This window comes from Myxocyprinus asiaticus, chromosome 15, assembly GCF_019703515.2.
Source record: "Myxocyprinus asiaticus isolate MX2 ecotype Aquarium Trade chromosome 15, UBuf_Myxa_2, whole genome shotgun sequence".
Taxonomy (NCBI): domain Eukaryota; kingdom Metazoa; phylum Chordata; class Actinopteri; order Cypriniformes; family Catostomidae; genus Myxocyprinus; species Myxocyprinus asiaticus.
Window position 1 is genome coordinate 20,734,948 of NC_059358.1, and position 26,852 is coordinate 20,761,799.

The 26,852-nt window shown below is 37.3% G+C and overlaps 1 protein-coding gene across 12 annotated transcripts in view; it reads left to right on the forward strand.

Annotated features, from left to right (window-relative positions):
- LOC127452720 (myocyte-specific enhancer factor 2D-like) overlaps positions 1-26,852 on the forward strand; it is an 86,372-nt gene that overhangs the window by 13,464 nt on the left and 46,056 nt on the right. For 10 of the 12 annotated variants that reach the window (XM_051718364.1, XM_051718368.1, XM_051718371.1 and 7 more), the window contains exon 2: positions 25,239-25,665. In XM_051718364.1, coding sequence (XP_051574324.1) covers positions 25,612-25,665 — 54 coding nt within the window. In that variant the 5' untranslated portion in view covers positions 25,239-25,611. Of the gene's footprint in view, positions 1-8,842; positions 9,224-23,533; positions 23,745-25,238; positions 25,666-26,852 lie in introns of those variants that run through there. The other 2 variants (XM_051718365.1, XM_051718366.1) reach the window with 2 other exon arrangements.

Genomic DNA, 26,852 nt, shown 5'->3' on the forward strand with positions numbered 1-26,852 from the left:
TTAATCAAAGAACATTCAAATACCATGTGAAAGTGAAAAAATTAGGAACGAACTATTTTGATATTACATAATATAATATAATATAAAATGTTCCTAAAACAACAGTGTAAATGTAAAATTGACAAAAACTTCAGTTGACCAAAAAGAGAGACACATTTTTAAGTATTTAAAAATATTTTGATTTTTTTTTCATGTCATTCATAAGTTTTTAAAGCCTTAAAAGAAAATCTTATCCCTACTTTATTATTTTATTGATATATTTTAAGTTAAATGTGTAAAAATGACTTCTTAAGGTGTATGAAGCACACATGCAAATCTGACAATTTATATGACAGTTAATAATGAAAGCCCTAAAAAGACAATTAATTGTCATAGCCCTAAAACAGACAATTAATCGTCATAATCGAAATTTGAAGCGATTTTTAGAAGAATATCTTAGCTCTGTAGGTCCATACAATGCAAGTGAACGGTGACCAAAATGTTGAAGCTCAAAAAAGCACATAAAGGCAGCATAAATGTAAAACACACAAATTCAGTGGTTTAATCCATGTCTTCTGAAGTGATCTAATTGGTTTTAAATGAAAACAGACCAAAAAAACTCCTTTTTGACCATAAATCATCTCCTTGTTGATCATTATTTCAAGCACTAATATGATCGTGCCTAGAGATTGCAATAGCAAAAAAAAAAAAAAGAGATGTACTTTGGTCTGTTTTCACAAAAAATTTATTAGATCGCTTCAGAAGACATGGATTAAACCACTGGAGTAAAATGGATTACTTTTATGCTGCTTTTATGTGCTTTTCGGAGCTTCAAAGTTTTGATCACCATTCACTGAAAATAAAAATAAAGCCACGTCCTTAAAAAGGCTGGTATTTCATTCCCACGTCACTCTGTTACCATCAGAACAGTTGTCTTGCTGCACACTGAACAGACACATTTGCTGAGGTTATCAAAGACGCAAGCAGAACAAGGAGACTCGCTGCGCTGAGAAAACAGAAAGAAAGAGCGAGGCAGATGGGAAGGCCGACATTAGAAATAAACCTGTGGTGGAGGAAGGGTTTATCACAGTTCCTGTGTACTATTAACAGGTGTGCTAGTGTGTATGCTGTGTGTTAAAAGCTTTGGGTTGAGAACAGGGTGTGTGTATGGGGGGGTTGGTGGTGTATAGGGTTAAATAGGTTGTGCCCTTCCCATCTGTAGCCTGTCAGCTGTTGCCAGTTGAAACGTCAGCTGTTTCTGAGAAGTGTGTGTGTATGTGTGTTTGAGAGAGTTCCAATGAGTGAAGTGTTCAGTAGGATGACAAGAGAAGCTGAGCACATTTGCTTTGGTGTGTGTGTGTGGGCCACTTCTCCCATATTATAGCGTACCTTTTGAGAGTATGTTTGTTTAACAACAGAGCCCCATCTCTCCTCACCCTCTGCAGCAACAGTTGCTTGGGCATCCAGAACACGCCAGACAATCTAAAACATTGCAGATACAAGACATCAACTCTTGCTGACAGCTGATCATTCGCATGGTAATAGCCGTGATATTTAGAGCTTATGTCCTTGGGTGGTTTGTACTGTGATCAAGCCAGCACGTGCTGAAATCATTAAATCAGCTTCCAGAATGAGAACTTTATTCCATTTGTTTGGGAACTGAAGTAGAGTTTCACATTCATAAAAGTCCTCAAGACCTAAATGAAAAGTCACTGGTAGTTTTTCTGTTTCAGTTTTGTTTTTCAATGGATAACCAGTGGCCTAGAATGGAAATGCTGCTCATGCTTGCCATTTAAACTGTACCAAAACTAATATGGCTTTTTAATGGCCAATACTAGGGATGAGACGATATGATAATCTCACGATTCTGTTCAATATATGTTATGAGGTTCACGATTCGATACAATAACACTTAAATGATAAAGTATGACAGAAAATTGTGTTCATTTTTTGAAATGCACATTTTAATGTCTCATTAAAATAAAGTTATTTTAATACACAATATAAATGCTCAAAGTTAGAATAAGAGAGTTTCTCATATACTTTTCTCTATAAGAAAAGATCACAAACAAATAAGCCTTCAAAAATAGTGGGCTACATTCTGGCTAATCAGGTGCAGAACATGCAATAGAACAGAACCTGGCCTGAAAGTGTAAATGTTTATTTTTTTCATAATTTGTTTGTCATCATTATAATCACTAGGGCTGCAACTAACGATTATTTTGATAATCAATTAATCTATCAATTATTAGAACGATTATTCGACTATTCGGCGATTATTGCAACGATTAACTGATTATTCAGCTTGTGCCCTGACTTAAAAGGTTGTATTAAAGGTGCTTATTAACAATAAAGAGGACAAAATCATCTTTTAAAAATACCTCTAAATGACATTCACTAAATTAAAGGGGAACAAATACTTTTCATTAAGTTTAATTCAGTAAAGAAATACACTGCAAAAAAACTCCTATTGTTATCAAGTGTTTTTGTCTTGTTTTCCATTTAAAATTGTCTAAAAATCCTTAAAACAAGATACATTTACTTGAGAAGCACCATATAAAATATTTAGATTTGCTTTAAGAGAATGTATCTTAAATATAAGTGTATTTTGTATATAAGTGTATTTTTTCACTTGGTTATACTTCTGAGAGTGCAGTAAAGAAAACATATACTTATATTCAAGATCTATTCTCTAAAAGGTGAATGCATCTTTTTTTAAAGGATTTTTAAATATTTTTAATATTATATTCAATATTCTCAGATAACAATTTTTCACTTCTGCAGTATAGCTGCTAAAGAAAATGTATGTTGTTTTAAAGGAGTTTTAGATCATTGTATTGGAAAACAAGCCAAAACAAGTCAAAATGTATTTTGTTGCAGTGTGTAATGCAGACTACCTCTCTCACCTTTCTGTTCACTTCAATCCATCTTTAACTCAAAAAAAAAAAAAAAAAAAAAATATTAATAAACCTGTGTATTGCCAATTTTCTTAACAATAAGAAATGCACAGGGACATATATTATGATTCAGTAAGTCGTGAGCCATTATAATCTGTGTGCTCGAGGGATGAGCGTCCCCGTGACAGAGTGTGCCTCAGCCAGATGCAGTTTCAGTCTCTACCCTTTATATTGTGACATTCGCACAACTCATAGAAGAGGCGCTGACCGCTCAGAGGAATGCCAGTTTCGGAGTTTGTAGTTATTTACATGATCTGCTTCTGTATTATTTGAACTTTAATAAAGCTATAACGCATTATATATAAATGCATTAAAGATGTAACACCGGGTAAAGATGTAAAGATGTTTCCTTTAAAGACGCTCCGCTTCTTCCACAACGAGAGTGCTTCTTTGTTTACTTATTTTTGTATAATTCCCTCATACTTTGTGACCTACATCACCTGAAGCTGTGAAAGTTTAGTGTGCGTCTGGACTGTGAGCTGTATTTTCTTCCATTCCTCAGTCAGGCGCGAGCTGCAGTGTTGCTCTCGCGCGTCATCATTAGAGTTTAATATGATCTCATGTTACATTAAATGAGATCAAATGACTATTCGACAATGAAAATTTTTGTCGAAATTTTTTTATTGTCGATAACTTCGACTAATCGTTTCAGCCCTAATCTCAAGCACTTTTCAACAAAACAAGGCATGTTTTCCAGGTATTTCTGTACTTAAATTTCTAAAAGCCTAATTCAAGAACTTTAAGCACTTAAAGGACCTTGTCAAACCCTGTAAACAGTGTAGAAAAAAGCACAGTAGGGATCAAAACAATGTTGCAAATTTCGAAATTCGTCATGAGGTTTGTCATTTTTTCATTCACGACATATCAAAATTCGATATAATGTTCCATCTCCAGCCCATATCAATATAGATATCTAGAAAGCATGATGGCTGATATAATGCTGATAAGTAATACAAATGAATAAGATATAAGTGTATATTAAGATATACACAACATTTATTTTACTCATTTGTTGTACAATATTTAAATAAAATTCACTAAGAATACACTACCGGTCAAAAGTTTTGAAACGCTTGACTGAAATGTTTCTCATGATCTTAAAAATCTTTTGATCTGAAGGCGTATGCTTAAATGTTTGAAATTAGTTTTCTAGACAAAAATATAATTGTGCCACCATATTAATTTATTTCATTATAAAACTAAAATTTAATTTAAAAAAAAAGTTTTTGAAATTGATGACTTGGACCAAATAATAAAGAAAAGTAGCCAATAAGTGCCCAACATAGATGGGAACTCCTTCAGTACTGTTTAAAAAGCATCCCAGGGTGATACCTCAAGAAGTTGGTTGAGAAAATGTAAAGAGTGCATGTCTGCAAATTCTAGGCAAAGGGTGACTACTTTGAAGATGCTAAAATATAACACATTTTGATTTATTTTGGATTTTGTTTAGTCACAACATAATTCCCATAGTTCCATTTATGTTATTCCATACTTTTGATGACTTTACTGTTATTCTAAATGTGCAAAAAAAAAAAAAAAAAAAAAAAAACAACAATATATATATATATATATATATATATATATATATATATATATATATATATATATATATATATATATATATATATATTATAAAGAATAAGTGTTTCAAACTTTTGACCAGTAGTGTATATGAAAGTAGAAAATAAATAAATAAATAAAATAGATCCATTGACAAGTCTGTTGGTACATTTTAGAACTGACACTTCGGGCTGGGTGCCAGTGCAGTGCCCTTATTTGATTCCATTCAGATTTACAAGCTCAATTTGTAATTTGATTTTCAATCATTTATTTCAGTTATAATATCCATTTTGCTTATACATGTAAAATATTTTTTTTCTGCTATTGATGTCAATTATACAGTGAACCTTCTAACTTGGTACATTATGAAAATGTTAAATGTAAAAATTAACAACATGGCCCAAACTATGCAGTTCAACCAAAACTGAAGTAAACTTTCAAGTAAAAGATTGATCTTTGTATTTTAAGAATCAATATCGGGATCTTTCAAATGAAGATCATAACTGATTCAAAAATCTATATTTTTTGTCAGCCCTACTGACACTAGGCGAATTGACCACTTTTGGTAATCAGCCAAATGTTCTTACTACCAATGCTGATAATCTCAAATGGCCAAATATTGTGGCCTGCAAATAATCAGCCTTGTATACTGTATATACAGATCTATAACTTTTTTAGAGCATAAATATTGCCAATATCCATACAAAATTCAATGTTTGTTGTTTGTGATGAAAATACTGAATTTGCTCTGTTTGGGTTTATGGATTCGGAAAAGGTCTTGGTTAAACCTGAGCTTCAGAGTTCTGAGTGTACAGAGTCCATGAGATTGTGGCACTTTTTGAGTGGCAGCTGAAGGGGCTTAGACAAAGACAGGTTGCGTTGTCTTTTGGGACTCATCTAGCTTCTCTTGACCCTTACCCTTTAGCTGTGACAGTCTGTCTAGGCAGGGAGATACAGTGTCTCTTTGAAATACAGTTTAGAGATGACAAGAGAGGGCATCAGGATAGAAGATATTACTCTGATTCTTTTGTACACATTGCTTTTTTGAAAACAAATGAAAACATCTCTCATCAGGGCATGAGAATATTATACTTTTTTGGTTTAGAGGGATCATGCTGAATATCTTTTGCAAAATCTTGCCTGTTACTAAGGGACATTGTACTCTGAAATGTAAAGCATTTTGGAAGAAGCTTTTAACAATGATGTTTCTCTGCAGTCATCAACTCATACAGGTAATTTGAATAGGACTGTGTATACAGTCCTTGTTCTGTTATTTGGCAGTCTGGCTGTTTAAAAGACCAAATGCACACAGCTGTTCCTGGTATGGGAATCCTTTTATGACAGTGCATTTCTGGGAAAGGGGATATGGAAAGATGTGACAATGTGATATTGTTTTGTGCTTTGCTCTGTTTCCACTGATGTTTTTTCAGCAATCACCTCAAGTCAAAATCCCTGAAATTAACCTTCTTCCTGATATTATGTTAATATTGTATTTGATTTGTTTTTTGTCCCCCAAATGGGAAGAAAATGCTTTCCACTCTAGTTTCAGTACTTTCATTCATATTCTAAAGCATCTAAAATAAGTTTACACTGGAGTCCTACCACAAGAGATTTTATTGAACGTGTTGAGCTGCGTTCCACTCGGAGGTTTATTAAATATGGTAAGCAATTCATCTATTCAAATTCCTTCATTAAATAGTTTCTCAGTCATCTTTTTCAAGTCAAAGAGTATTCTCTTTGTTAAATGTTAATCATCTTTAGAGTTTGTTGGGATGTATGTAAAGCCCTGTTCACACTCAGTCCATTTACATGTGCAGTTAAAATTGAGCTACGGCAGGTTTTTGCGTAGCTGAGCTACAGTCTTCATCTGTCTGTTCATGTATACGTACATGACACAAAGTGTAATCGAATATTTAAAAGGAAGGAGGTCAGCTGAGGAAGTGTTAAACACGTTGCATTTAGGGGTGGGTAAAAATATCGATTTTCCAATGCATCGCAATCTTCATTTGAACGATCTCGATATCGATTCTTAAATCCCAAGATCAGTCTTTTACTCTATGCGCAACCCTCCATTTCAGTGGGAGGAAATCGCTCACATTTGCAACCAAATTTCACGCTATGTGGCTAAAATGTATGTATTTGGCAACTGGCTGCTGTTCATATTTCACTCACCAGTGAAATTTTGTGTAGTATAGTGGTGGAGTATTTAGCAGCGAGATCCTTTCACTGCGTGTTGGGTATAAAAGTTGTTCCGTGTAATGTGTGTCCAAAGATGAGATCCACGCGACCCATTTGTCATTGAGTATAGTCTCTTTTAATACCCTTTCTGTTCTCTTCAGTCAGTTGTTGATCAAAAACAACAAAAAATAAACATTGAATTCTAATCATGCAAAGAAAAGTTGAGATAAAGTCATTTGAGTCTTCTCGTTAACGTTCATTTACAGACGCTCTTTATAGAAATGATGGATTTGTTAAAGAGACAGTACCTGTTTTAGCACGTGCTCAACAAATCAGTGTAATTACTTGTAAATGGTACAAATTGTGCAATTAAACAATAAACATGTAACAAAAAATTATATATGAAATAGTATGTTATTTATTGAGTGAAAACATGGATGTGTTCATTTTTAAAAAGCCAAAATGTGACCAAAATGATGAAAAACTAATAAAATATTATTAGTAAAATTATTAAGTTCGTAATGTACCTAGTTAGAAGGTCCCCTGTGTAATTAACCACATGATCTGGAAAATAATTTATTTTATATGTAGCAAAAGGGACATTATAACCGAAATATACCCAAATGAATCAATATCGAATCGAAATCAAATCGAGAGCTTGTAAATTGAAATCGAATCTGGAAATCTGTATCAATACCTAGCCCTAGTCTCTCGTCACCTTTTGGAGCAAGTGCACAACAGTGAGGCCAATTGTGGTTTGAATAACATGTAAACATGCTGGATGAAGCTGAGCTACATTGCATTATCTAGGTCTGTTAGTGCGACTTCACAAAAATCTGACTGGTTGGATTTCAGTCAGACTAAAGCGATTATATGCCATTTAAAAAAAACTTGGGTTTTAGTCTGACAGAAATGGAACTTTTAAAGTTCCACGTACTGAGTGACTTGGCAACCTCCAGTGATAAAATCGCAGTTAGTGTGAACGAGGCTTAAAAGTGCATATGTAAGCACAGGGACGTGATCGTCATGCTCCTGGTGGCTTCACCTCTACACAGGTGGTCAGTGCCATATCAACTACGGAACAGCACTGGCATTGGTTATTGAACAAAATCAAAGGCTATTGCACAGCTCCCTCTATGGGCTTTGGGCCAGTGCTATGTGCACAACAAAGAGATCATCAGAGAGAGAGAGAGAGAGAGAAAGAATTAACAAGGAAACAGGATCTTAACAGACCCATGACCAGTCAGTGGTGTTTGTTGTGCTAGCAATTGTGTCCGGCAGATTTTGGCCCGCGTGTGTTTTGTTTAAGATGTTTATATATTTTCTTCCCACTGTTGGCAGATTTCCAACATGATATAGAGTAGAGAGAGTTTAAAATCCACCCCCACCACAAGATTTATCCACAAAAAAAGTTTGTTCTATGTGAGAAACATTCCCTGTTGTCCAAACCTCCCTTCTTAAAGAAACAGAACACTAAAGAAATGATATATGATATTAATGATACATTTATGTTATAATTTACTCACCCTCATGTTGTTCCAAATCCGTATGACATTATTTCTAAACACAAAAGGAGAATGTTAGGCAGAATGTAAGTTAATTACAGCCTCAGTGAACATGCACTTTCATTGTATGGAAAAAACATGCAATGAAAGTGAAGGGTGACTGAGGCTACCATTCTGCCCAACATCTGATTTTGTGTTCCACGGAAGAAAGAAAGTCATATGGGTTTGGAACAACTTGCATATCCCTTTAAGCCATAACATGCTGAATGCCAGAGCATGATGATTTTGTTTCTGAAATGTTTTTTTCCCTTTTCCCCTCCCTTTGGAAACTCAGTTTCATTGCTGTTTTATGGACTCGTGGCTGAGCATTCCCACACCCTTCCAAAGCCCTTCAGAGATCTGGAGGTCAGAAAAGGGCAGATCTGGAGATTTGTTCTTGGGGAAGTGATTATGCTTTATAAAACATTACAAAATAAGACTGAAGGCTACAGAATAACATGCTATTGCTTTTGTTAAACAAATTATTTTCACCTGCGAAATGCAAAGATAGTGTCCAAACATGCAGGGTTTTAATCTCATAACCTGCGACAGCACGATGCAGGAAGCTGAATTTCCTACAGCTGTGACAGCAAAGACATCACAAGAGGGTGTTGGAACAAAAGGTGTGTAGGCAGCTGCCACTACATTTAACACACACATGTACAGGCCAGAGAACAGAGGATCTGACATACTGACAACCGTTCCAAACCTGACACCCTTCCACACTCTCAATTACATCCAAAGACACTGATGGATTGAAGGCAGTTGCTAAAGGCATATTAGGGCAAAGGGTTGGTTTGGGGGGGGGCTGGGAATTGAGCACTCCACATCAGAGACTCATTGCTGAACGGCTCTCCACTGTCTGCCATAGGACGAACTATGCTTCAGTCCGCTTGGATTTTATTTGACATTTGATTGGGTCATTTGAAATGAACTTTGTACACATGAAACGGGACGAACCTAAGATCGAATTGGCAGCTTTTTGTTCATCTTGAGTTTTAAGGGGTAAGAAAGATGACAAACTCTAAAGTGTACTAAATGTAACACTAATGACTCTAATAACTTTAAGCCTGAGAGACTTTTCGGTTAACTTCTCATTTCTTTAACTTGTATGACACTTTACATTTGAACGTGTTTGTTTCCATTACTTTGCAAAAATTGATATGGCATGAAAAATGCAGCGTAAATGTCCCAAAATATTTTTACTAGTTTGTTTTTCAGATTTGTATGTTCCGTGAACGTCATCAAGAGATCAGGTTGACATGAACAATGTGGTGCCTTTAGGGTATTTCTGAGCGTTGAAGAGTGGTGTGGTGTGACAGGTCCATGTGCTGTGCTGCATGACAGCCTCACTTTACACACAGAGCACTTCACATCTCTGTCTGTCTCACTCTCTCTCTCTTTTCTTTTGCTGTTAGTCTGTCTTATTTTTGAGAGTGGCATTACTTTTTTCAGTATGTCTGAATCTGAATTATTTTAGTTGCTATTTGTCATACTAGGGCTGCACGATTATGACAAATGTATTGGTTGATTTTGTAATGGCAAATAATTTAGATTAATAGAATTTACATTAAAATAATTATTTGGTCTGGTGCATCTTTGGTCTACACATCCAAAACAAGATGAGAACTGTTTCTGAATTACTTTATTGCTATTTCAGTGAATCAAGACAGTGCCTAAACGGTCAAGTTCACATTGGCCCTCTTATAGCAACATGAAAAACAAAACTGTTATTCAGACTTTGACAAAATTATACACAGAAGTTGAGCAACGGACATGCCTGTGATTGGTCAATGCTCCACTGCTGCAAAGGTTGTAAATAGAATTGGACCAACTTTATGCTAGGTGTCTTTAACTACTGTGCACTTAAGCATTTTATACAATGTACCTTACTTACTGTATTATGTAAATACATGTTGCTGCATTGCACTTGCATTTTGAAGTACCTGCATTTAATTACATCTGTCATTACACTGTTAACCTTATTCCAAACCCTATCCCAACCCTTATCCTAAACCCTAACACCAACCTGACCCCTACTTCTAAACCTACCCATACCTCAACCTCAATAGCAGCAAATGTGAATCTTGTGAGAATTTTGCAGAACAACATGTAGTTACATGATAAATGCATTGTATTTTATGTATTTTAATGTTAGTACATAGTAGATAAAGACACCTACTATAAAGTGGGACCATAGCTTTTTTTTGTGCAACAGGAGTCAACATATCTGGACTGCTTTAATTGACACTTCACGATTTGGTAATCGTGGCAGCTGTAATTGTGATCTCGATTATTTATTTTATTAATTGCGCAACCCTACTGTAATGATTTCACCTAATAATAGTTTCAGCCTTGGTTCAGTAAAAAAACTGTATACTGTGTAACTATAACTGTGCAGGAATTGGACTCTAATTTTCTAATTTGATGTTAAGTATTTTTTAATAATTTCATTGGCAAAGTCTAATTTACCAAATTAGACTATTCAATTAAAATGGCATCAAAAGTCTGTAAATCCATAAAGCCTATAGCTAATTGCAAAGATTGGGCTTTTTATTGAGCCCCTGCTAGGCGTGAGTGAAGCTATTGAATTCATTAGGAGAATATATTGACCGTATCTTCTATTCTTTAAGCTGGTTCAGTAAGGTTCTTTAAGCACCTAAGAACTGCAGTCATGGACAAATATGATTTGATTAAAAGTGTTTTTGGGTTTTCTTGAGACTGCATTTTGAAAACAAGCTTTAAAATGAACAGGGAAAGAAGACCAGCATTTCTTTGTTAACAGCTGCTAGTGTTGCGGTGTATTAGATCATTTTGTCTTGTTTTCCGGCTTAGCTCTGTTCTACCTGTAAGTCTTCTCTTTTACCGTTGAGCTTTTCTATAGAAATAAGAATGACATCGTTCTTGCTTGTGTAGCATGGCTTCCATAGAGAGATTGATATTTGTCACTTAATTTCACTGAACCAACAAGATAATCTTCTGTTAAGATAAAAAATATATATATTTGTTTTGTTGTGTTACCAGCCATTGGCAAAATATGACGCACTCATGATGAACCACTCGCAGACACACCCTCCTTTCCACTTGTCAAATTGATGTCACTAGCGTTATGCTTCAGGCAAAGGTGATCTGATCAGGCCTTGGGGTTTAAGTAAGGTATGGGGTTGAAGTTTGAGTGTAAGTGTCAAGGATTTACCTGACCCTAGAACAGCATTAGATTGTAGTAGAAGTATTTGCAGACTCATGCATAGGGATAGGAATTGTAACAAATTAAATGATTCTTGCCTGATTCCAGTTCCACTTCACAATTACTGCCTCTTAGCATTTATTCTTTTATTCCTTTTGAAGAAACACCACCTCCTCCTTATAAATAAGTCTTGTAACTATTAGAGCCCAACCGATACCGATTTTAGAGGGGTAAATTCACCGATTACCGATACGGTGGCCGATATAGTTAATTTTTAAGCTGGAATGAAAACAGACCTTTTCTATGTGGATTTTTGATATATATCGATATGACTATGCAAAGGTATTTTATGTAAACTCTATGTAAAGGCTGTTTTCTTAAACAAATATTTTTATCAAAGAATATTTGACATTATTATTATTATTATAATACATTGTCAACAAATTCTAGAAATGAACACTGAGAAAATAAAGAATAAATAAAAATACAATAAATAGCTTAAAAAACATCAATACTGTATGTTCAGTATCAGTCAGTTGCTGACCATTTAAATAAAGAATAAATAAAAATACAATAAATAGCTAAGTAAACATCAGTACTGTTTAGTATCAGTCAATTGCTGACCATTAAATAAAGAATAAATTCAAATTAAATAAACAGATAAATAAAAATCAGTACTTTATGTTTAGTATCAGTCAAATTCTGACCATTAAAACAAAGAATAAATAAAAATACAATAAATAGCTAAATAAACATCAGTACTGTTTAGTAACAGTCAAATGTTGACTATTTTAATACTGCCAGTCATTTAGAGGCAGGATGTAAAACAAGAAGCATTTACATCTGCCGAGACAAGAGAAAAACAGTGGCAGCGGTGTTACACTGTATTTTGTTATACAAGTTCAGGGGAAACTTTCAACTGTGGAAAACCAGACTTTTAAATATTACATTTTATAAATGCAATGACTAGAATTGTTCATTTGAAGGGGGTACCAAACTGTGAATCCTGAACAAAACAGTTTGGTGAATACGTGTTTACACATTAGCTTCCACTCAGCTGACAAGTAATGAAAGTAGCTGTGTGATTAGCTAGTTAGCTATAAGCTCGTTGTCACGGAGAGTAAAAGATGGACTTTATTTACTTTCCAGCATTGTGTCTCACCAACTAGGTAGCAGCGAAGCGTGAAATCAACACTCACCACACAGAATCCACCACTACACCACTGTCTGCTGAGCTGCAAAAAGTTGCTCTGATGTTTACCTTTCAGTCTGCTACATTACTGACTGCACTGACAAAATATAGCTGGCTAACAGCAAACAGATGTGATAAACATGAGTGACATGGTTGTCAGGGATATAGCTGGCTAACGCTCTCCACAGATGTTGCTCGGCCACGCCCACATCACCATATACCCCCATTGCCTGACTCAGGCCAGGGAGCCATCCGGCCTGTCACTTACTCGGATCTGGTGCCCCCTTTTTAGTAAGCTCAGTCAGCGGGCTGGTGATGGTTGAATAATTAGGCACAAACCTGCGATAATAGCCAGCCAGCTCCAGGTACTGTCTCACTTCCTTTTAGGGTCTTAGGTGACCCAAACGGAAGCCGAGATAACGTACTTCCACCCGCCCAATTGCGCACTTCTTTGGGTTTGCCGAGAGTCTCGCCCATCTCAACGACCTCAGGACAGCCCACAGATGCTGCAGGTGCTGCTGCCAATCATTACTGTAAATAATGATGTCGTCGAAATAGGCAGTGGCGTAAGCAAACCTGAGGATTGGGTCCATGAGCCGCTGAAACGTAACCGGGGCCATAAACAAACTGAACGGAAGCGTCACGAATTGGTGTAATCTGAACAGTGCGGAAAATTGACAAGTAGTTTGTTATTTACACAAGCGTTGCAGGAAAATTTAGTTACTGTGGAGAAAGCTGCTTACTCATCGAGCCGCTTGTATACAGGAGTAAAGAGAACGGCGCTAACACAGCTCATGTAAACCCATATACCGATTTCGAGCCGTAAGCAGCTTTTCTCTGCTTTCTGGTGTTCATGTTAAAATAGTCATTCACACTCAGAGCGGTGCAGGAAATTAGTGTTCTTTAAATTAATATTTTACTATTCTAGCAGAAGAGTGCAGATGCTCCAGAACCATTAACGGAACCGAATATGATGAAAATCATTTGAATCCTTAATTATTAAAAATGGAACCACTATGAAAAGTTCTTGATTTCAAACCCTTCTCGTGTAGCTCCCTGGGTGTTGTTAGCAGGATGCACTCTGGTCTGTTTGACCGTGTTGTAGTGTTGTAAACTGACAAGTTTGACCACATTGTCCACACTGATGCTGGAAAAGATAAGCTGGTGTAAACAAGAACCTACAGTACAGTGCAAACCAGACAACCCTGTTACTTCTGTTCCCAAGTGCTTTGCTTGTCAAAAGTCTGAGGCTAAAAGACTAGAAGAATCTTGTAGTCTGACACCAAAAAATAAATTAATTGGGGTTGATAGTGGTGGCCCCTAGCATTGTAGTTTGCTTACAGAGTTGACGAGATGGACAGTAGCGGCATGATTCACAAGCTGAAGACCACGGATCCATTACACCCCTTCCCCTGAAATGCTGTCCTTGCAGTGCAGTACCCACTGCCCTCCCCCACTTCAGGGATTGGGTTACACTTGTGGTTTGGCAGACATTACGCAACCTTGCTCCCTACTCCTGGAGGAGGTCCAGGGATGGCTCTCGACATGAACACAGTCATATCATCAGTAGCCTATATGCTGTGTACTGAACAAATGACTGTGTTGAAAAACGGAAATCATTGTGCGCTGTGGTCAGCAGCCTAGTAGCCATATTGGACAGGGTGAGTTCCTGCCGTGCGGGGAGGTTGAGTCAACAGGCTGGAAATATCCTGCAGTTGGTGCTGGCAGTAAAACCCCAAGGTTGGAGTGAATTGCTGGAGAGTCTCTCAGAGCTCAACGAGTGCCATTTTTGCCTCAGTTTAGCCAGAGCTAATGTTTTGAACAGCTTTCAGCACAGAAAAACTCCAAAGCATGAGGGTGTCTCCTCAAAATACCTTTTCTCCAGTACAGGGCTTTGTGGCTCTGTGTTAGACCAGCCAAGCTTGTTTTCTTTGTACTCTTTGTGGCCAACACGTCTCGTTTTGCCAATAAGTGTGCTCCGATTACCCCTTTTGAATGATTGTTTTGGGATTTGAGTTAAATATCGAGTTTGTCTTCTCTTAGGTGTGTTTTCTTAATTTTTAATTAGTCACCATTAGATCTTGTAAATGTAGCTACAAAATTGTATCTTGATATTTTTAAGCCTCTTGGCTATTGTCAAGATATTTAGGCTACGTATTTGCTCTCAGATGGTTTCAAAGTAACAGCCATTGTAGCCAAGATTGTAAATGTTTTAGGAAAGAATTAAATGTCATAAAGAAGTAAAATACATTATAAATCTAATAATGACAAATTTATTCTCACTGTTTTTTTACTAAATAAACTCAAGGAAGATTATTGTAACAATGCATAGTAATAAACAGCAATATTTACCTATAGATATACTGTATATTACTAAAGCACTTTTTAATTCATGAAATATGATCTAGGGATTTCTCTGAAGTCTGTCTTTATTGGCCAAATTCAAAGTGCATTAAAATCACTGCGATATTCAAGATGTCGCTTAATGTTATATCCCCAACAAAGTCAGTGCTTTGTTCACGGTGTTGCAGAATTTTATTTCGCCAGCATAATCATTGTGAAAATATTGTGAATTTTCAATATATCGCCCAGCCCTAGGCAATGTTCACATTAGTGTTGGGCGATCTTCTCCATAGTCAGATTGTCCTATCGTCAGCCTGTGAGATTGCCAATACACGATATTATCGCACAGGGGGCGGGGCAATAGTTTACTTATTTGCTCATTTATTTGCTCATTTATTTACTCATTATTATTTAATTATTTACTTTTATCACGGGAAATGACGCGCGGAAAATTAGAATCGTTGTCCATCATTTTGCGTGCAAAGATGGAGCTGGTGATAAAGAAAAATTTCTTTTTTGGCAATATTTAGGTTTTGAACCAGACGCAAAAGTCGAGCCCGCATATTATATTTTGGAGGATTGGAAACTGGAGGCAAAATGTCTTGAAACAACATTCATCCCGGACAACCACACTGCAGAGGTACTGGCTGAGGGGCTGACAGAGGTCATGCACGATCGGGACATAGACAACAGGGCCAATATTGTTGCTGCCATACGAGGGCTCAAACGGCCTTGGTTAAACTGCTTTGGCCATAACTTGAATGTGGCAGTCAATTATTCACTACAGAAGGAGAAAGCAAAAACTGATTGAGCTTTTGGCATCTGTCGCTGCATTAACGGCGCATGCTCTCACAGCCGGCAGAGACAACGAGAGCTCCGCTAGGCGCAGGAACAGCTGAATCTACCTCAACATATGCTGATAACGGTATATCAACTATCTTAATTTATTGGTTTAATATTTCTCTTGTGGCCCATACATTAATGTTAGTGGGGAAAAAAATTAGAAGAATCAATGTCAGTCATAGACTAGAAATAGCCTAATCTTAATAGTACGCTAATTAAATAATGACAATATTAATATGGCTTTAACAATAACTGTATAAGAATGATGTGTCTCTTTTATAACAAGCACTCTTGACATAATTTCTGAATATAGGTCTATCACCTTGCAATAAAATTTTGATGTGGGATGTAGTTTTGTAGTCTGTTTTTAAAACATTTTCAATGAGGAGTAATCCTCATTTTTATAATCCTCATACACGCGTCGGTGTCGCAAGTGTCGGTTATATGCGGTGATGTTGTTGTGAAACTATGGCAGGGCAAATGAATTGTAATATTAATTTTATATTAATAATAGCCTAATAATAATAATACATTTAATACATTAATGGGAAAACGAGCCAAATTTCTTCTTCATATTGTCAAAGGCATCAGCTGTTGCCAATATCTCTGACTTTTGTCAATCCCCGATATCATCGTCTATCAGCACAACCCTAGTTCACATCAATTTTCCTTTCCAGTGTCACAACATATTAGTCAGCTGAAGAGGTGCCCACCAGCTTGCTTTTACTTTCTCAGTATGAAATCGCTTTTATTGGTCCCAGGAATGCCAGGTTATTGCAGAGCTATGGTCATGAGGTGCTTTGTATAGTGCCGATGTACGGAAACTGTAAATGGTCGAATTAAACAACTCTCTGTCCCAGGCGGTGACCTCCCGCTCTGAGCTAGGAAGGTGATGTATTTCTCAGCATTGCTTTGGCATTGGTCCAAAGTGGCACAGTCCCTTATCTCTGAGCCCCAGGCCACTCTGCCTCTAGTTACAGGGAGGGATAACAAAACTGGACTCTCTCACACACCATGCAGAGGAGATATGCTTACACACACATACACGTTTGCACAGAATGCCATATGCCCACACATGGATAAGGGCAGTGTCAGCTTATCCCAGTGGAACTCTGGCACTTCAGAATCCTTACTAGAAACGCTGCGGCACAGCTGAAGGGCTCAACAATAAGCATTTTTTTTTCTGCTGGTTCGAATGGGCAAGTAGTTCAGATTTTATTTGCTAACATGCCAAGATTTTTTGTGGCCCCACCACAAATATGATGAATAGCTTTATGTTATATATCAATTGCTTTACAATATGTTATGTTTAATGAAAAAAAAAAAATTTTTTTTCTTTAACATTAGGTTACCTTTGCAATAAAGCTATGATGTTACATAATGATAGTTGTGGATTCATAACTAAGACTTTTTTTTTTTTTGGAAAACGATGGTGAAACATTACTAATTAGTTTATCATTTTTAACCCATTCTAACTTAAAGGAATAGTTCAACCAAAAATGAAAATTCTCAGATGTGTATGACTTTCTTTCTTCAGCAGAAAACAAACAAAGGTTTTTGGAAGAATATTTCAGCTCTGTGGGTCTATAAATGCAAGTGAATGGGCGCCAATTTTTTGAAGCTCCAAAAAGCACATATAGCCATCATAAAAGTAATTCATACGACTCCAGTGGATTAATTAATGTCTTCTGAAGTGAAACACTAAGTGTGTGTGTGTAAGGAATAGATCAATATTTAAAACTTTTTTTTTACTAAAAATGCACGACGGTCGAATACACGCTGCCTCTCCCGTAGCGTAAGCGCGTTGGCAAGTTCACGCGAGAACTGATGCATGAAATACAAAAAAATACAGAAGCGCAGTGTTGTTTACAACAGAGGAGCATAGATATTCATACATAGATGCCTCATTTGGCTGATTTGGATACGTCAACTGCAGTGCAATCTTGGAACGGTCAACAAAGAGAGTTGTTTGTATTGTTTTAAATGCAAGTGAATGGAGGAGATGCCTCAGACCGAGCTCCTTACTCAGACTGCTGCATAAACTGCTTTTGTGTGGAAACAGAATCGGTGTCCATAGGAACAGCTGCTAAAAAGGTATCTACTTATAAATATCTATCCAGAGGAGGCGTTTGCGCTTTGAAATCTACCCATGTCAATGAGCTGGCTGGAAGCGAACAATTTTAGTAAAAAAAAAAAGTTTTAAATATTGATCTATTCCTTACACACACCTAGTGTTTTGCTTCAGAAGACATTAATTAATCCACTGGACTTACATGGATTACTTTCATTATTGCTATATGTGTTTTTTGGAGTTTCAAATATTTGGCACCCATTTACTTGGAATTTATAGACCTACAGAGCTGAAATATTCTTCTAAAAATCTTCATTTGTGTTCTGCTGAAGAAAGACAGTCATACACATCTGGGATAGCACAAGGGTGAGTAAATTATGAGAGCTTTCATTTTTGTGTGAACTAACCCTTTAAACAAAAAACTGTCACAAGTCATCGTTCCGTTGTTTGAGAAAACCTTATCTATGTCTGCAAGTTAGATAGCATTATCTTAGTGAAGCAGAGTTCGCAACAGCAATGTTCAATCACAGAAAATTAAGTTTAGGTTTGCAAGGCATACATATCAATGTCTCACACTGAACCCAGGCCAGCCTTATTGTTCAGCCTTGCAACTGTGAGGTTCAGAGCTGCTTGAAGGTGGAAATTCTAAAAAGTGGAAAGAACCTAGAGAATGATTTAATTTTGCCAGAGATCTTCTTTGGTTCTTCTGCACTAGCAGTGTGAGTCTTTATACATTAATGTGCAGTTGTTTATTTGCTTGTTTATGCAGGCCTTTGCGAATATGTTGTTTTTCTTGTGTTGCACGCTAAAGCCTTGTTCCGCAGGATTTCCTCAGTGGTATGAGCAAAACCACAACTCAAAATTATAACACCTTCCCCTGAATGTGTGTGTGGCAGCTGCATTGTACAACCGCTCACCTTTGTGCCTGAGAGCTGTGAGAAGTGCTATATGCTGACATGTGTGTGTTTGTACATAAATGTTTTATATATATATATATATATATATATATATATATATATATTAGTATGTATATACAGTATATACAGGCCTTCTTGCTCGCACATGCTTTTGCAGTTCTGCCCACAAATTTTCTATCGGATTGAGGTCAGGGCTTTGTGATGGCCTCTCCAATACCTTGACTTTGTTGTCCTTAAGCCATTTTCCCATAATTTTGGAGGTATGCTTGAGGTATTTGTCCATTTGGAAGACCAATTTGCGACCGAGCTTTAACTTCCTGGCTGATGTCTTGAGATGTTGCTTCAATATATCCACATAATTTTCCTTCCTCATGAAGCCATCTATTTTGTGAAGTGCACCAGTCCCTCCTGCAGCAAAGCACCCCCACAACACGATGCTGCCACCCCCATGCTTCACGGTTGGGATGGTGTTCTTCGGCTTGCAAGCCTTGCCCTTTTTCCTCCAAACATAATGATGGTCATTATGGCCAAACAGTTCAATTTTTGTTTCATTAGACCAGAGGACATTTCTCCAAAAAGTAAGATCATGCCACGGTCCAGATCACTGAGATCACATTTTTTCCCATTCTGATGGTTGATGTGAACATTAACTGAAGCTCCTGACCCGTATCTGCATGATTTTATGCACTGCACTGCTGCCACACAATTGGATGATTAGATAATCACATGGATGATTATTGGTGCCAGACGGGCTTGTTTGAGTATTTTTGTAACTGCTGATCTCCTGGGATTTTCATGCACAACAGTCTCTAGAATTAACTCAGAATGGTGCCAAAAACAAAAAAACATCCAATGAGGGGCAGTTCTGTGGACGGAAATGCCTTGTTGATGAGAGAGGTCGACAGAGAGTGGCCAGACTGGTTCGAACTGACAAAGTCTACAGTAACTCAGACAACCGCTCTGTACAATTGTGTTGAGAAGAATAGCTTCTCATAATGCTATTCTGAGATGCGGGCTGGTGCTGTTTTGGCGGCACGAGTGGGACCTAAACAATATTAGGCAGGTGGTTTTAATGTTGTGGCTGATTGATGTGTGTGTGTGTGTGTGTGTGTGTGTGTGTGTGTGTACGTATGTATATATATATATATATATATATATATATATATATATATATATATAAAACATTTATGTGCATCACATACACACACAAATGCATACAATATACAAAATATATACAAAATGCAATATACATAATACACAAAATAAATAAAATACTGATTATAAAAATGCAACAGCCCTTAAGAGACCAGACGATAAAACATGACTAAAAATCTCATAGATTGACATTGAAGAAGGGGCCTAAGTCATATCTGGGGACCTGAATATCATTCTTGAGAGTTATGCATGGGCAAGCAGCGCTCCTATTTCTTATTTAAACTAATATTTAACTAATATTTAAAAATCTACTTCAGTTATACTGTCACTCTTACCAGTGTCTGGCTCTTGTAAGCCTGCTTAATAAATTTGGTTCACATTATAAAGAGCTACTCTTGAGATGTATCTCTAACAGTCCAGTGAAGTCATAGTCTTCAGAACAGAATTATCAAGCAACAGCATTATCAAGTACTTCATTGTCTGAGTTCTCTGTGATTGGAGAGTCTGACTGTGAGGACCCGCAGTCTAAGGACACTGTCCAGGTCACTGGTGAAGCGACTGAGATCAGAGCTGGGAATCGGCCCCTCTCAGTGTTCACAGGGTGAAAGGTCACACTCTGACTCTCTCTGCAGATAAAGAAGTCTTTTCATGTGTTGGCCCCATTGACCACAACACACACAAACTCTGAGTCACTTTGAACTCAAGCCTGCGCTACTAATGGCTGGGAGAGGAAGCCTTTCCTATTGACACATCCTCTCCAGTAGGAACACACACGTACTGTACATATACATACAAACACCACTCCAGGTTTCAGTGTCAAAGAGGTGATGAAACTTGTGACAAGCACTGTTTTTTTCAAACCCATCAGTTTAGACACTGATTAAGAATACTCTATGTGAGCTAGTGCCTTTTGCCCTTTTCGGTCACTCAACACTAAAAAAACAAGTGTAAATTCGTCAGTTGTTTCTTCATCGAACATGAATTCTGAAGTTATCTGAGTAGAACAAGTGTTATGGCATTAAGCACATGCTATAAAACTGCTTTAAAGACCCCATGAAATGATTTGACGAGCAGTATTCTTAAACAGGAAGCTTGGGCGGGACATATCAAAGGGCTTGTCTTTTTTTTTTTTTTTTTTTTTTTACAGACAAAATATTTTAGTCACATCCCAGCCATTAACTATGATTTGCTACTTGCTAGTTGGTTGCAGGGGGAGGGTCATTATCATTCTAGAAAGCATTTGATAGGAAAAAAAAATCTGTGTAGTGCAAGATGAGTCATTAAAATGTTTGGTCTGTTTTGCCAGAAGCGAAAGACTGTAAATTTTAAGTATGTCAACTTTTAGGAGTACACTAATATGTAGATTGATTGCCTAAAAAGCTAATGGAGATGCTCTAAAAGCCAAACTCTAACTCTGGTTTCATGGGATCTTTAAATGTAAACATTCCTCTGAGAAAGATCAGTATTTGTTTCCTGAAATTTAAAGGCTTTTATCTCTTGAAAAAGACTTCATCTAACGCTGCTGCATGTGTGTTTACTTTACTAGAAGGAATTATCAAGAATTAATTAGCAGAAGAGCCTTTCCAGTTGTGAGGATTCTAGAAATGATCATATGGTTTTTGGTGGTTTCTGGAAATTATCCAAGCCAGATTCAAATTCGGGTCGCCTGCATAAGTGCAAAAGGGGAAATGAGGAAGTTTTCAGGCCTCTCTGTTCAGTGAGTCGGCCTGTGTTGGCAGTCATATATACAGTCTAGATGTATATATAGAACTCTTTTTAAAGGCCTCGGTTGTTTTTCAGTTGAAGGCAGAGATAATAATAGCATGTTTTAAAATTAGCCTTCTTGGCCCATATGACAATTCTTAGGGAGCAGTAAATTCATTCATGCTGCTATTCATTCACACAAACACTGGTGCTGTGTCATGTTCACAAGCATCTGTTCTCATTGTTATTTTCTTGTTTTTTAATAGTAAAACTAGAAAATCACTTTACCTTCAAACATGGCTTTATATCCATGTTGATGACACGTGAAAGGGAGGCTTAGGAGTGAGAGAACAATCAGAGTCCTGCTGGATTACACACTCAAGCAGCAGGTGTTTATCCTGCAGGTGAAGATGTTTTAGCTCTGTAAGCAACATCAGTGTCAGCGGTTTATGAATGAGAACACAAAGTCAGAATCCTGGGCTCTGTCTGGGTGCTGGAGGAGGTTTAGCCAAGCGTCTATATTGCGGCTGTTGCCTGGCATAAAGAAATCTTGAAGTGTTTTTATGCCACCATGTGGCTTTTAGTCCCTGTCTTATTAGCTTTGAAGCAATCTATATGCAAGTGTGGTGAAAATCGGACCAGATGACATTCCAGGAGCCAGTTTATGGCAGAGCCCTTCTCTTACTGTCAAGGCAAAGAAGAGTGGATCCATGCAGGACCAACACAAACAAATGCCAAGCATAGCCATCAGATAAGCTGCTCGGACAACTACCAGATACTTCAGAAAGTAAGGCCCCGGACCTTCCAACATGTTGGAAAAGACTTCTCATTGGTCCATGAGTGGTTTCTTATCAACCTCTCACACCCTCCATCCTAAGGTTTGGCCAAGTCCAGAGTTGAGATAAAGACCATAAATATCTTCAAGACCTCTTGAAGCAGCATTAACTTACCATGTGGCAAAAGCTGAAACAAAGTAGCCACAAAGACAAATCTTTACACACAGACTTTTATTCCTAACATGGACACCAACTGCAACACATCCACTCCATGTTTGTTCACAGAACTGTTTATGTAAATTGCAGTTGTTCACTTAGCAGAATAGTTCACACAAATTAAACTATGGTGGTATAAATTAATGCGTGCGTAATATTTAATCGTTCAATATCATGTTTGTTCTTTATATTTTCAGAAAAATGCCAAGAGTATTTTTTAAGAGGTTTGGAAAAGGAACAATGCATAGATAAAACTTTAAAGACATTGTTCTAACTATGTACTTTAAAATATGCAAATGTTCCAAACCGAAAAGGGAGGGTGAGCCACACTGTGTTGCCCCCTCTGATCTCAGCAGCCAATCGTAACCCTGAAACAAGAAGCGCCAAACTGAAATCTCCTCATCAGGAAGGTATAAAACTATCCTCCGGATGACCACTCCTTTGTCCTGAATCCCTGTCCAGAGGGTCATTAACAGGATACACTTCTAAAACCCCTTTGTCCTGAATCCCCGTCCAGAGGACGTTAACAGGATACACTTCTATAACACTTCTCTGTTCTGAGTTCCTGGCAGTTTGAGTTCGGGAGCAATAACAGAATAATAATCAACATTCTGAATCTCTGGCCTGAGTGGTAGGAGATGTAACGGGATTCAAACCATCCAATATGCTAAGTCTCCGCTTCGCAGAGAGAGAGAGAGAGAGAGAGAGAGAGAGAGCATAACAGATCACCCAAATTTTCTTAGTGTCCATCCCAGAGACAGTAGAAGATCGACCGAGTACCAAGTCTCACTACAAGAGACTATTGCAACGACAAGTTCGGAATCCCTTTTCCAGGGAGATGACTACAGCGAAAAGGTTTAGTTCTGGTGAGCAAACCCTCTCTTCAAGTTTTGTGCATCTGTGTGTTCCAGATGATGAATCTTGCACCGACATAAGGGCTGTATATCTGCGTGCTACAGACTGCAAGAACCCTCTCGGTGCTACCAGGAGATCAGCATTCCTCGGCTCCTTTGTGTCCAAGGCTGTTGAAATGGAATCCAGCTCGTTCCCTACTGTAATGTGGCCCTGAGCCCCAATGGAAGACGTCGCCATCACCGAACTCATCGATCGATCAAGGAAAACGTAAATCACTACTTAACCTCTTTCCAGAGACCTTGGCATTAGTGTTTACTATCAGTTTATGATTTTCTAAAGTTCCTTAGGTTGCATAACCTGTGTATCAGATGTCTAGCAAATAAACTTTGAGTTATTTGTTTAAATAGAAATAAGGTTTTCACCATATTAATTAACAGAGAAACCACAATTTATCTTTCCATAAGATAATAGTCATACTTTGCCATTGCTACATCCAATTCAACCACATACATCTTTCCATCCTATGCACTGTATTTACCTATTCATTTATTTTATCTTTTAGCATATTAGTACCATTTTGTAGTTTTTGTTAGTTATCCTTGTTTATCTTTTTGAAAATAAAACTCATTTTATTACAACTGTGTGTTCTTTGTGTTGATAATACAGAAGAGCTCTAAAGGGTTAAGCTGCTCTCGAATCCTTCAGATTATTCAGATGACCAACTCCCTCCAATTTACATAATTGTAATTTATTGAATGGTTCATTTGGATCATTCTTTTACTGTTAAGGTGAAACTCCTTAGCTGGTGCCCCGAAGATGGAGGGAGAGGCCATCTGATATTAATAATCACACACACATACACCTTAAGTGAAGTGTGATCAGAAATCACCACATACTTTGGTGTCTTGTGTGAGGCCCAGTTCATTTCAATTGGTGCCAAGGTGTAGTTCACCCAAAAATTATAATTCTCTCATCATTTACTCACCCTTATGTTGTCTCAAACTCATTCTCCCGCAGGACACAAACAAAGGCACACATACGATGTTTGTCCATTCAATGCAAGTGAATGTGTATAAACTTTTAAACTCCAAAAATGACATAAGGCAGCATAAATGTAATCCATAAAACTCAAGTGGTTTAATCCATGTCTTCTGAAGCGTTACAATCGATTTAGGATGAAACAGACCAAAATATAACTTCTTTTTTCTCTATAAATCTTGACATCAGCAGCCTCCTTGGTGATCATGATTTTAAGCTTGATTGCACTTCCTAGCGTGGGAAGTGTGAACTGTTTCTGTGAAAGTTTTCAAAATGAACCTATAACAGATTTATGCATTGAAAATGAACAATCTTACTCTTATTGAAAAATGATCCAAAAATGTTGATGACATTAAACAGATTTAGGCCAATCAAACGCTGTCATGAGAATGTCCTTTCTCGATAGTTTCGATATGTCCAGCCACAACTTCTTGTTTCACAAAGAAATACATCAACACTGGAAAGAAACTGTGCTAGCCCAGCAATTTAATGGGGTGTTGAAGCCGTTCCATTGACTGAAAATGCAAATGAGTGACAGAATAATCAAAGACTGTTAAAGTATTTGACAGTCTCATTGATAATTGTTTACTTATAGTATTCCTATTTTAGCCTTCTTATCCCATAAAATTACTAAAGCAGGTAACAGAGTATGACTGAAATTCTCTTACTGTAATTTGTCACACCAGTTTTATTTCTAAGTTCTGTCTCTCTTTTCTTTCACAGAATTCATCACAAGCCCATCATATTCATTTCCATCATATTATTTTTCCGGGGGGTTTGGATATCAGAACAGACACCTGTTGGATGACTTCCACCCTGAGCAGATCATGATCTGAAGGCCCTACCAGAAGGCCATATTCTTTATTTACTTCCTTCCTTTTTATCGGAGGAGGAAGACTGTTGAGCTCAGCTGCCTTAGAGAGGTGGCAAACAGAGAGAGAGAGAGACACTCTCTCACGCACGCATCTTCATACACTGAGGTGATTAATCGCCATTTGTGCTCCTGTAACTGCCTCAAGACAGCCTAAACTTTGACGTCTGACCTCACCAACACTTTAACCTTGCCCCAACCCCTGTTCGGCCAATCACAGCAGCCATGGGGAGAAAAAAGATCCAGATTCAGCGAATCACAGATGAGCGCAACAGACAGGTGAGTGCACAAGCTGTCTCTTTGGATAAACAATTTTTAGTTCAGAAATCTACATTCATGATGTCAGTGTAGCATAAATACTTTCAGTTTTGAAAAAACACCTTAATGAACTTACACTGGAGATCCCGGAAGGATTTTTAGTGGCAATTGAATTGTATTCATTCTAACTGGTTCTGACTCCTTTAAGTTGTCTTAACTTGCATCTGTAATTTAGACCATTTCCACAAGATAAACAGAGCAAGGTGTAAAGTAAATAAAATCATGCACTTCCAATGCCTCAAGGTGGTTTCCATTGTTTTAAAGGAGAAGTGTGTAATTTTTTTTGATGTTGAAATCCCATTCCAGTTTAATGTGCAGAGACAGCTATAAAACATTTGTAGGCTGACTTCCCACTGTAAGTCTTTGATGCCTTTAAAACATTGCTGTTTATTTGAATGTCAGCTTATGGTTTAACTTGAAGAGTGTTTGGGAAACCTGTTTGGAAACAAAAGTCTAACAGAGTGCAGCAACTTCTCTGATTGGTGGATCTCTTTTCAGGATTATGTGTTGTGTTGTTCTTCACTGGGATTAAGCAAATAAACATGACCTGTGAATTGTACAGAAACAACTACTGTAAATGAACAATCTTGTATATAATGATAGTTCTGTCTAGAACGGTTTGTACTTTAAAGCTAAAACTAATTTCTCTAATGAGAAAATGAACGGGACTTTTAGTTCCTGAATCCTTCCGTTGGTCTCTAATGGTACCGCTAGTTGCACAGAAATGACACGCTTAACCTTTAACTAGGCCTGAACGATTAATCAAAATAACATTTTAATTGAGATATGACGTAGAGTGATTATTAAACCGTAAAGGCTATGATTTCATTAAATGAATTAATAGTCTGCACGCGCTGCCCGCTTTGTTACTGTATGTGCGCAGCTGCAACCCAGTGTCATGAAAAATCTTACATAATTTACGAGTTGGCTATTTCAGATGGTCTCACACGATGTTGTTTGCATAAACTCATACGACTTCATCACGTGCAAATTCCCGGATGTCTGATGCGAAAGTAAGCGTGAGTTCCGTGCACGAGGCGTTAAGGACATACTTATTAATATTATGCCCTTACCCCAACCCCTTATGTAAACTTAACCAATCAGTAGAGTGTGTAAACATGATAGGAAGCTGTTGTGTGTGACAGAAG